Below are 12692 nucleotides of genomic sequence, written 5' to 3' on the forward strand. Positions count from 1 at the left end.
CAGTGTTGAATTTGATTAAACTCGTGGACTTCTTACAAATGTGTATTCACAAAATGTGTTTTAATAGAGAAAACCTGCATTCACCTCAACAAGCTTTGCCATATGATCATGATGAACTATTGAGGGACTGTATTATGGCATTAGCGTAGAACACCAGGAACCCGCTTCATACAAAGATTTGCAATTATTGCAAGTGTTAATAATTGCAGGGAAGCTTTCCTGAAACAACCAATCAGTTAGATAAGTTGTCACCACAGCTACAATTATTGCAACTTACAACAGTTACATAACTCATCAAGTAAAAGGCTGTAGACTTCCCACAAGAGACCACCATTGTAAAATGGAACACGTCAACACTTAAATCTCATTTTAGGAAATAAAATTATACTTTTTATTTCTCAATCACGGTAGCACCATTTCAGTGCAACACTATTCATTGTAAGCATACAGATGTAAAAATAGAGCTGTTTATGTTACAAACTGAATCACTTAATTGTTTGAATCTGTTTTCTTCTGCGAGTCAAAGAGTTTAAGTTCTTGCACATTACGTCTTATTACATTTCATGTCGGGAGCATTGAGAAACTAAAGAGGCAGTTGTCATTGGAAAACTCAAAGTTTTGCTTCCCATAACTTCCAGTTTCAAAGATTGCATTACAGTAACAGTAAATTATACAATGACAAAATTTGACATGAATTGCACTTAACCGGAATAGATACATCCACCATCTTGATGTAAAGTAAGTTGTACCAAGAGCTGCAAACTAATTTATTGCCATTATTTCTTTTCATCATCTCGTGTTACGTCAAAAGATCTTGGACGGTTCAAAAGTACTTGTATCCATCAGGTTATATCTGGATAAATCAGACATAGATGTGATATGATACCAGAGACTTCTTGCTCCGTTGTTTTGCGATCCCATTTCCAAATTTTACAACCCCTTCAGAGGTATTAATAAACTCTAAGAAGCCGCACTTACTCATGTTAGGTGTACTTCACAATTTCGTCAATCACAGTGCATAAAGATTGTCCGACTAAAACAAGCTAAACATAGATACAGTACAATACAATATGTCTTGACATAAATGCATTGTACGAAATGTTCAAATACTCGAGCACACCATTACATTAAGCATAACATAACTGAAAAGAACATGCGCACGATAGTCATGACCCCGGGATATGACTCAGAGGGAATGGAACTTGCCTGGTGTTTGAAAGCAAACACTGGTGACAATTCTAAGAGCACCGAACTTAGTATTATATTTTTTTTCTGGGATCGAGTGTAACATAGGGTTGTTACACCACTACGGTACTCAAATTTCCCCTGCCCCTCGATTAGAAAAAAAAAAGGGTGGCAAAATCATGCTAATATAACGCAGTTTCTCGTTGGATATACGAGATACTGTGATTTCACACAAACAGAAAATGGGAGACCCAAACCCCCACTTCCATGTACTGAAATGTTGACAAGATTTTGCATTGAAGACAAGTGCCATCTGACATTCTTTATGTGACAAGAATAGGTAGAAAATACCGTTTCTGGTAGTATTCCATTGTTTTCCGTGAGTTTCGTTACTCGTTTAAAGACAATGGAAGATACTGATATTCAGTCAGAAATGTCGAAGAATCCATAAATTTGTATAATTCATATCAATGGAACGAAATCAGCATACCAACCAACTTACCACTTAGTGTTAGCAATATTTCTTTATTTTGTATGTCAATCTGTGGTGTATGTCCGTGTGTATGTCTGATGGTATACATTTGAATGTCTGTGTGGACAATAGTGTGTGTATTCTAGTGTCGGGTTTTTACCATTAATTTCGTTCAAGAAGGATAAATGATACTGAGGTAGTCTGGTTCAACGCATCAATTACATAAATCCATATAACAGTGTATTGCCATGTAGGAAAACAAATGTTGAAGTTAGCTGCTATAGTTAGAGCAGTGATCATGCCTCTGTATACGCTTTTTCTGTCCTTTTCTTTCTGTCCACAAATTTGTAGCCATTGGAAAGTCAGAGTCTTTGGATACCATGGACATTAAGACAGAAAGGTGTTGCAATGTAACAAGTGAAAGGAATGATGGGAACATTCCTGATATACTTTGAAAGACTTTGGCTTCAGTGAATATCTGAATATAACGCAAACAGTGAGCGTTTGCATGTGAGTGAACATTGGAAATAGTGAATATACGATCTGTAAGTGATCTATAGAGGAAGCCGGGATGAGGTTGTGTTCTAGATGATTGACACTTGATGCATTGTTTTCCACCACATAGCGAGTTAGTTACTCCTTCCGCCCATTAAACCAACCCCGAAATAGATGTTGCATGTATATACCAATATTTTGACAGCTATAGATGAGAAAATTTTCACATCTGGTTTGGCAACATTAGCAACGCGATAGTTTGCACTGTTCTAAATATTTTCAAGGATGCAGCGTTGGGAACTAGTAGTCATTTAGACCGTCAGAAACTCTACTGTGATATCGTGGAAGTAAGGGACACTAATCCTACTGTCTAATGTCTCGACTACCATGCTCCCGACCCCTCCATCTGCATATCTATAGTGACGAAATAATATGCGAAATTTTGGACATGTGGGATCATGCAGCTTCTTCAGAGTACATTTGTGGCGCCAAAGAGTATGGTACACAGTTACAGCTAGTATACTTAGTAGTCTGTGAAGTTGGAAGATACTGCATGGTATGGGTCAAAACGCAGTTTGTAAACAAGAGGTAGAATAATGCAACAGTGTCAAACCATTGGCAGCAATTAGTGCAATCCATTACAGGGTTACATCGATCAATCGTGTTCAGAATTCAGGATACAACTTGCATCACCGTCTGACAATGATACTATATTGCAAAGTGTCATAATAGTTCCCAGGTCTGTTCAATACCCGGCTCGCCATCAAGTAGCGGTAAATGCCATTCAGATAATCAATCGATTAACTCTCTAATCCAGGGGGGGGGGCATTTCAGTGTTCGTGTAGTTCGTAAAGAGCTTGCGTCCATTAGGGACTAGCTTCACTCATAGACCAAAGCCCTGACGTGTATTGAGCCCAGGTCTGTTGCCATTGCTACTATGTCCTCACTACTACTCTCTCCTAACGACTTGCCCCAGCAACGAGAATTCAGCAGCTACGTGGAAACACCATCGATCTAGATGACCCAGTTTTTATGTCTGCTGTAACTTTCTCCGCTGGGATAAAATTAGTACCCATTAAATGTGTGTTAGATGATTTCGTACTTTGACTACTCATCACTGATTCATACGGAGTTGAATCACACCTTTCTAACTGCAGATAGTTATATATTGTTGCTGGTACGTCAGTGACAATCCACATTTGGACGAGAAAACAGTGTTTAGAGTATACATCGTGAAATATGTAATCCAGTCATGCCAGTGGAAGGGCTATATGTCGTTCGTCTTCCCTGTAGTACGATAAAAGGCCACTATAATTATCATATAGACGCATTGCTGATAAGATTGTGAGTTATTGTTGGTTAAGTTTAAGTAACTTCAATATTCACGACATTCTAATTTCACGGGAGCATCTCTGTCACGAACGAAGAGCAAAACTTTCTTCAGTTTTGCATTTAAGACTTGTTCAAGTTTGAAACCTAGTAGTAAGGTGTTCTGATACGTCAGCTGGACTCGCATTTTAACGAAACTTAACACACAGCTCTTTACACGCTAAATATACACTTTACCATTCTAAGAAGGGTCTTTCTTGATTGTAACACCAAATGACATTCCATTGAATACTGTGTATTTCCGAGAAAAGGGAAATGTTTCGAAATACTGACACAGTAAATCTGGAAATACAAGACCAGACGTTTCAAATCTATATATGCATGTAAGCCAGTAAGTAGGCCTACAACAAATACTTGACATGTAAATTCCTGATTTCCGTTTCGTAGATCGCACCTATTGCAACGCCTTCAGATTTGTTCAGGTTGACGCAAAATACGAGCAACAACGTCGCAATTACGTGACTTCAAAACTCTTGAACTTTGCGCAAGGCTTCGTGTAACAATTCTTTTTTTTTGCAAAAGCCAAGTGCTCGTGTAGCAAAAGAAATATCGCCTTTAGAAGATTTCTAGTGATTTCGTCATACTGTACTAACTAGTGTTTCTACAACAAAATATTCATCTTTTTTGTCACCAGCTAATACGGGTGGTTCAACCGTGTAATTAACATAAATATTGTAGTCTTCAAATTCTTCTTTTTTCTTCTCATCCTCCTCTTTAAAGTGATTTTTCGGGATTAATTTGCCCAGATAGGAGAGCAACACAGGGAGAAAGACCAGGCCGTGGAGGGCGCCAAACGCCATCGCCAAAAACAGCGTTTTGAAGAATGTTCTGAAGAGGTAAGTAGGGGCAGTGGAGAGTGGACTGAGAGCAATCATGGACGAGAGGGCGCCCTGTGCTATGGGCATACCCACGGCAAAGAGTGCGGAGATGGAGCGTTTGTTCGGATTCTCTTCCGGCGCCGAGACAAAGGCGTAGGTGATGTGCGCAGAGAAGTCAACGCTGAATCCGATACAGAGGATGATGTTGACAACGGAGACCGTGTCGAGGTTCACGCCCCATAGCGACATGTAACCGATGACGGCGGAGTCGATGCTGATGGCACAGAGCGTGACGAAGACAGCGCAGACGGGATGTGGGATCATGACCAGGGACACAATCATCATACACGCCATAGCAATGCCCAGTGTCTGCAGGAGACTGGACAAAGTGCCGATATACTGGTCATAGACCACGAACATTGGGTGGAAGGTAATCATGGAGTAAGGCGACTGACCGGCAAGCTCCCGAACCTTCAGCATCATGTCGCGCTTCTGCATCGCACTGTACATATTCCGGCTGGTCACGAGGAACCGCGAGGCCTTGATGCCAACAGCAGTGACGTTATCGGGTCCGTATTCGAAATTGATGTCGAGCTCGTACTCTTTAAATCTGTAGTCAGTAAGAAAGCGATGTTGTAAGATGTTAAGAAACGTGTCTTTGTCAACTTCACTTGTGCCGAAGATCGTTTTTAGGTACATTGCATACATTCGCAGCCAGGACACAGATAAATCGGCTCCGTGAAACAGGTCAGTTGCTTCGATATCGGCAAGGGTTTGATTCAGGGAATTCTGAGCGGACAGATTCCAGTAGTCCACTTCTTGAGTGGTGGCTACGCTCACTACCGGACCGTATTCACTGAAGAAATCTTCAAGCTCCTTGTAGAACCGCCACGCCGGCGAGCCGTCACGCGCGAGATTCCGCAGCTGCAGCCCCTCCGTGATGTGCATGCAACCGTAGATAGCGCCACCGATGTAGGCAGCAAAGAGCGCCACCGAAAACAGCTTGACCCACTTCTTGGTGATAAACGGGCCGTAGTAGTCCCGGAAGAGCACCATGATTGGATGAATGATGTGTGACGCCGGCTTCTTACATTTCATATCATGCTGTGGCACACCTCCAGCGCAGAATATCCTGTACAACTTATTCGGCGCTTCCTCCTTGGACAAGACCTTCTTACAGGTGTAGCAGTGGAGGTTTTTCGCCTCTCGGTCCCCGATAAACGCCATGCAGGAGCCGAAAAAGGTGATCTGGTAGAAGTAAGCAAACATCATCGCCACGCCGGCGTAGATACAGAAGGCCCTGATGGCGGGGAGGGAGATGGTCGCTCCGATGATGAAAGCGAGGACGGTGGTGAGGTTGGTAATGGTGATCGAGACCGCGGCTTCTGAATACGTGTGACCCATCCTCTCGTGAACGGGCATGTAGATACTTAGCTGACGCCACCCAGCAATCATGATGAACATGTTGTCAACACCAACACCTATAGAATAGAATAGAAATAGATCAAAATGATGACTCAGTATTTTCAGTGCTTGGTCAGTATTTTGTTTTAAATGTCCCACTTATCATTATCCTAAATAGCGACATCTTCAGGGATCATGTTCTCATTACCACATCTTTATGATTACAGTCAGTCTAAACAGCGGAATGTTTATTCCCATTTCAACATCATCTTTTATTGTAGCTTGAGGTATATAGTGAATGAATTCAGCTATGTTAAAAGTTGGAATGTAATCTCAGAAAGAATTTACCGCCAAAGCAAGATAATGTGTTCCATACGCGCTTACAGGTAACGAATGTCCTGTCGTTTTCATAAACTTCATATTCACACATTTTATTGCGAGATATCCGCGCTGAACTAAAAATTTCCCGAAGATGATGGAAGTTATTTAGATCACTTTCATTAAAATCATATTTTAGCAGATATTTGGAAATATTTTGAGTAAATACTGCCTGCTCGTAATTTTTGCACAAGTATGATATTATTGTAATATATTTGAAAGCAAGAACCAAAAACACATAAAAATCTGTAAAGAAAAGACAAATTTTAGACCACTGATGCTCTCCCAACTTCTTATTAGGAAATGTCTCGGAACAAGGGGCAATTATGATTTCCAAGTGTCACGAAATTGAAACTCACCAATGATAAGGAAGGGCATGAGGGAGACGATCTCGTTAAAGGACAGGCCGCAGTAGCTGAGGAAGCCGATCGACGAAACGATGGCGAGCGAGGCGGACAGGACGCCGATCAGACCGAGCCAGGGCTTGCTCTGCACCCAGTCCCGCATGATACACGAGCCGACGGCGAAGACGACCAGCATGCAGAAGGTGGCCACAAAAAGCGGGATCACCCTTTTGCTGGCCTCGCCGACCTCGTCAGCCAGCCCGAAGCTCGTCTCGTATGAAACCACGATGTGCTCGGCCGTCTCAATGAACTTCTCCACCTAGTCCATAATGCGACGTGTGAAAGAATTGATAGATATGCAAGTTAGCGACAAATATCACAAAATTATCCAAAGTTGGAGTTTACTCAGTAATCGTTGTCAGAACAATTTATGGTTGTGTCAATATAACTATGGGAAAATGTGAGGATCATTAGAATGCTATACCTAAACTTGAATTGGCGATGGAATATATCCGAGCTTGACTGTTGTTCTACCTCTCCCCCCCCCCCTTCTTTCTTTCATTAAAAAAATAACAAAAACAAAACTCGACAACTCAGAATAAGGTCGATTCGTCAGACTTACCTCTTGGATGAAGTGTTCCTCCCACACGTAAGAGAGCTCTTCTGCATGTTGCGTTTCTCTTGTAATGCTGTAGATGAGGAGAATCGCCTTGGCACTTTCAATCACGTTCGAATCGGGGAGGAGCTCGACTCCTCCAATGGCGTTCCCAATAAAGACACGCCCCTCATGGGGCGTGGGCAGCTGCATAAAAGGAAACGTCAGCTTCATGTGCTCAATGTACTCCACATTGTCACGTAGCAATGTCATGATGATGTTGTCATGGCAAGCGTGTAGCCACGTCTGACACACGTGGGTGTAGCTGTAGTCGGTGAAGTTCTGAGTGAAAGTGAAGGTTCGGATGAGCTCATCGAGGCGGACGATCTCCTGAAAAGCTTCCTTGGTGAGCACGTTCCCGTGGTCGATCTGCCGAATAATGAGGCTGCCTCGGGTCTGCGGAGATTAATTTGATATAGTGGATAAGGAATGAATGTAATCTTTAAACTTCTTTCAGCTTTCAGAAATATCATAAGGCAGAAATCAATATGCTCTCATGATAGATGATTGCTCGTACCTCCGAAGGAACAATTTGGTACATCAACAATTAGAATATCAAACGAGCAGTTAAAACAATGCACAGTGTAGAGACAGTTTTCGGAAAGTGTGGGAATCAAAACGGAATTTACCTTATCTAGCGAAAACCAAAAGATGGCATTTACAAGGAAATCAACTTGTTCTATCTTCAAGGGCCGACACCAACATTCATAGTATATCCTGACGAATTAAGAAGCATGAGGCTTCAAAATTCTCGCAAAAAGACATGCTTACTCTGACGCTAACGGTTTCACAGTCTGGTGAATAAATGGCACCTTTGAGGTGTTTTAGTTGAGTTTTGAGTGACTAACATTTTCGAGACTTAGATTTCCGCTCTGTAGGACGCGTGTGGCGTTGTTTTATTGCAGACAGAGAATGCTGAGGCATAGAGTTTGGTTTTGTTTGTTTTTAAGGCTTTGAAGGAGAATTATTGTGTCGGGGTTGGTATTTAATACCAAAAGACAATTGATGCAACAGATAGTGGCAATCACCGTTTTAATAATAATATCATCTCAATGACTATGGATTATTCAAAAGTGACGTAAACAAAATATTCTTGAAGTTTTATTGATAAATCAATGTTTAATTTACGTATTCATGTACTTCTTTTATTTAAGGATGGGTTGCGGTTTAAAATTGAAATTGAAATTTTCTAAGCAGTTTCGTTTATCAAGACAATTTATTATCCAAGATCCCTATCTAATTTATATTTTATCCTTCACCATCATAAGCCAACATCAACCTGATGCTATTACAGTGAGTCAAATACCACTTTTCATCCGTCCTGTCCATTAATATTATGTGTTAAGAACAATACGTTTGTATGAATTTAAATGTTAAATTATTGGTTTGTACAAATTTGATGTGAAGATTTACACGCGAAATGATAAAGGATAAGGGATGAAACGCATAGAAGTTATTATCGCGAATTACAGTGATGGAGTAATACTACTATAGGGCCTAACGACAGGTCGCATCGTGTCGTAAATTCAGAGGGGAATCATGCAAGGTTCGTGGATAACGGAAGCGTTGTGTAAAGAGTAAAGATGATCACCAGTTACTGTTAATTTACCGATGAATTATAAAAAAGGCAATCTGCATAAGTAGGCCTACACATTATTTCATATCTCTGTCAAAAGTCTGCCCACTGTCTCGCAATAAAATACAACAGTTCTGAGTCGAGACAACCCGTACCTGTCGGTCAATGAGCTCTCGGTTCGGCAGGAACTCTGTTTCGTTGTCGCCTGAGCCGAAGTACTGCATGAAGACGTTACCATCCGCGCGGCCAGTGCTGCCCTGAGGGGTGAACAGATAGACGACGTCGTCTTCGATATGGAGGCAGGTGATTCCGTGAACGCAGATGATGGCGACAGCGAGTGGCATGAGAAGGAAGAAGACTCGATGACGCGACACGAGCTTGCCTAGATTGTAGAAAGCCGTGGTCATCCAGCGGTCGATGCAGCGGTAGCTCTGCTTCTCGGGTGCCTCGTGGGTGTACATGGTGCCAGAGTCCGGTCTCTCTCTCCACCAGTGAACACTTCGAGCACGTTTGGTTGCTTCGTTTGTAACTTGTGTTAAGCGGAAAAGGTCTCGATTCACTGTGAAACCATCAGCCTGACCGTAGGGAACCGAAGAGAACATACGACTGACTGGGGTCCTTCGGGCAAACGAGGCTGTAGAGTCTGAGGAAAGATTCAGAAAATAAGTTGTCTTTATTGATACTAAACGTAGACCGTTTTTCCTCCTTTTTGAAAATAATGTAAATGAAATATTTATCCCCCTCCCCCCCCCAAAAAAAAAAGTACACTGTACAACAGATTTGAAAAGCAGAACAAAACAACTTGTGCAATGTAGGATCTACCTGCAAAGTGGCATTACGTGATGATAGATGTAACACGTACGAACTTACCTATCTAGGTTCAATTCTCCGAGTGTATTGTTTTAACTGTAGACTTGTCATCTATAGGCGATATGCTGCAATATGATTGTGGTGCTGGAGGTGATACAGCCATAGGTGGAGTGTGGATAAATGATTCAGAATGAATACTGGTGAGGATGGTTTATTACTTAGGCTCATGGTAGTCATTGAGAAAGACCAAGTTCATGTCGGAAGCCGAAGAGGCATACACTATACAAGTAATTTTCTGAAGTGGATACTAGCTATTCCTACAGTTCAAATCCTAACAAAAACAAACAAACAAACAAACAAACAAACAAACAAACAAACAAACCTTAAGTTTGAACACGACCACCAAAGAAACGGACAGAACACGTTCTACGGGTAGGATACGCCGGAACTCATGGGGTAACTACCCGTCACTGCCTGCTCACCGACACACGCGTAAATTGTGAGTGCACGGCTACGATGTTATGATTAATACGTCCACTCGGGCACATCTCCACAGCGCAGAAACGCGCGAAAGCAGATAAGATACATGATGCGAAGACCGACAATCACATCTAGGCAGCTAAAAATTGATATCTGATAAGAATCCGAATATTCATATCTCCCCTGCGTGTGCCGGTGGGCTCTAAGGGTTTGATCACGGTTATATTTAGGTCGACGCTGTGTATCAAGAGCTTGGATTAAACGTTAACTAGGGCAACCCTGGCAGTTTGCATGTTAGTGATGCAGACAGTCCGCAGCTCACGTGTCAGCCTCTCCAAATCTTCTCATCGGATGAGTTTTCTAAATAATCTAAATTCCCGACAAATATATTAATGACAATGTTGATTCTTGAAAGTCAGAAGCCTGCCGGTGGATTGCCCGACATAGCGACGAAATTCAAGCTTTGAAACTAATATACAATATAACGCCCATGGAAGGGAAATGAAACTGGTCTATGACCAACCGATGTATCATGAAGGGATTTTATTTACTGTCATTGTTCCTCAGTTCATTTTTTTTTAGGTCGATGATTTAGATTTGGGAAAAGTGACTAAAAACTAATCTATACTTTCTCTGGCGCATTGCATTAACGTAACAAGCAATAAAGGATTCATGATCATCGTCACCATTATCACCATCATGATCATTGTCACCATCGTCATCATCTTAATCGGACTTATTGTCGACATCTTCATTATTACATGATCAGTGTGAAAGCATCACACTCATGTCGTCATCGCCAAATCATACTTTATGATTATATGAAGAGCTTGCTTCCAAAAGGCGCTACTAAAGCCACTAAAAAATGATGGATTTAGCGCCTTTTGGAAGCAATCTCTTCATGTTATGTTCTCTTTGATTATCAGATTATATACGTGCTATATCACAGAACGACTGTTGAACCCTCAGATATATACAGCTTTCACATTTCATCGGACTGACGATATTATTCATCTCTTTGTAAATAGAATAAAAGATTGCAGCATGAAGAGCAGCAAGTTTGAGAGGAATATTATAGCTTATATCGACCCAATCACCTATATAAAGCGAGTTTGTAATCAAATGCTACATGGTCTATCACGAGGGTCCCGATATTAGCTCCATCTGACCACTCACAGTCACTCGACATGGGGTCTTTACTGTGTAGCTTATTACGTTTATTACCCATATTCACTAGAGAGTTTGTGCACTGCTTCATTGTTGAGAGGGGGAAAGGAAAGAAGGTTTGTAATTACAAAACAATCCTAGTTAGGTTTCTATTTAGGGGGCAGTCCCAACTAAATGAAGATAACTAAAAATGTGTCTTTCCTTCAAGGATGTGTTGATGCGTTCTAGATCAGGAAATGCTACTACATTATGTATACGTCGTATAGATAGATAGAGGGAACGAATGAATAGGATGACATGGATAGCGTAAAGATAATATAACGAGATTTCTGAAAAAGTTGTTTGGAAATTATCATTTCAAATTTCTAATCAAATATCTAGATCCGACGAAGCATTCCTGCTAGAAAAGAAACAATACAACAGTAATTCTCTCAAAGTCGTCTCACAAGTATAATATAGGGAATATTCCCATGAAAATGAATATACAATATGACTGTATGCATGGTTCTCCTTCAGGAACAATTATGTTTTAAGGCCCAATTTCTGGTGTCAATCCATGAGCGTTACCCTGAACAAAAGGGACTTCACATAAATCAGCCGTTCACGTCATGATTGCTATGTTCGCGTTAAATTTGTTTTTGCTCTCACAGTTTTAAGCAAGGCTATAGCGATTCGTTTCACACGTTACAAAGTGAGCGAGCTGAAAGTACGACGACCTGCGAAAATCACTGCGATTGCTGAATAAGCAGTTAAAAGCCACTGTTTGTACCCGCATGCTAAACCCTTTCAACTGGCCTCTTTGCGTTTTAAACATGCATTCAGTCTATCATGACTTTTTATAAAACAAACTTTATTGAAAAGGCAACAATCAATACAATGAATGAAAACATAAGATAATGAATGTGCATGTCTGTATGCGTTTTGAAGACGCAACTAATTATTGTAACTGAAATGAAGTGGATTTAAGACAGCGTGAGAAAGCCGAATGGCCGTTAAGTCCGTGACTCACTCAAGAGATTTATAACGAATCAAATATACCAAGTCGTCACAATATTATATCATTTTAAACAAACATGAGGAGCAATTGGTACTGGACAGACTGCACAGCAAGGTGTGAAATATAAACACTGCATGCTCACTTAGGCTGCGTTCACATAGAAGTATTCGGTATTCGCTATTCGCTATTCGCTATTCGGGCACCGAATACACCGTCACCCGCACCGTCAACTCACCATCCCATGCAGTGAGGATTTCTTCCTCCTACATCCCAGCAAATCTTATTAACAATTTCTAAACTGCATCAAAATGTCAGTCTACATGCTTATTTTTGCTAAAGGGCAAATCCAGACCAAAAGTGTCATTATTTCATAAACAAGAGACGGTATACGCTGCAAGAAAATCGAACAAGCTCGATTCTCACTTTGCTATATTTTTCGCAGCTATTCGGTACTTTCGAATAGTGCCCTCCTATGTGAACCGGTGTGAGGAAATCCTATCGTTCGATTCAAGCTATTCGCGT

General features: G+C 41.1%; 1 protein-coding gene across 1 annotated transcript; it reads right to left on the minus strand.

The window, feature by feature from the left end:
- Positions 1-4119: 4119 nt before the first annotated feature.
- LOC139732653 (patched domain-containing protein 3-like) lies at positions 4120-9177 on the minus strand. The gene is made up of 4 exons (XM_071643504.1): positions 8872-9177; positions 7108-7536; positions 6501-6804; positions 4120-5840 (listed from the first exon to the last, which is right to left on the minus strand). Exons 1-4 carry the CDS (start codon positions 9175-9177, stop codon positions 4120-4122), a joined length of 2760 nt encoding a protein of 919 aa, XP_071499605.1.
- Positions 9178-12692: the final 3515 nt, after the last annotated feature.

This window comes from Diadema antillarum, unplaced genomic scaffold (assembly GCF_040938485.1).
Source record: "Diadema antillarum isolate AM-2024a unplaced genomic scaffold, OU_Dant_1.0 seq00000442_RagTag, whole genome shotgun sequence".
Taxonomy (NCBI): Eukaryota; Metazoa; Echinodermata; class Echinoidea; order Diadematoida; family Diadematidae; genus Diadema; species Diadema antillarum.

Bases quoted from the DNA above. Each gene is read 5' to 3' on its own strand.
- LOC139732653 (XM_071643504.1), bottom strand. From the start codon at position 9,177: ATGTACACCCACGAGGCACCCGAGAAGCAGAGCTACCGCTGCATCGAC. The intron at 7,537-8,871 runs GTACGGGTTGTC...TAATCTCCGCAG, and splicing joins GAGAGCTCATTGACCGACAG to ACCCGAGGCAGCCTCATTAT. The intron at 5,841-6,500 runs GTGAGTTTCAAT...TCTATTCTATAG, and splicing joins CATGCCCTTCCTTATCATTG to GTGTTGGTGTTGACAACATG.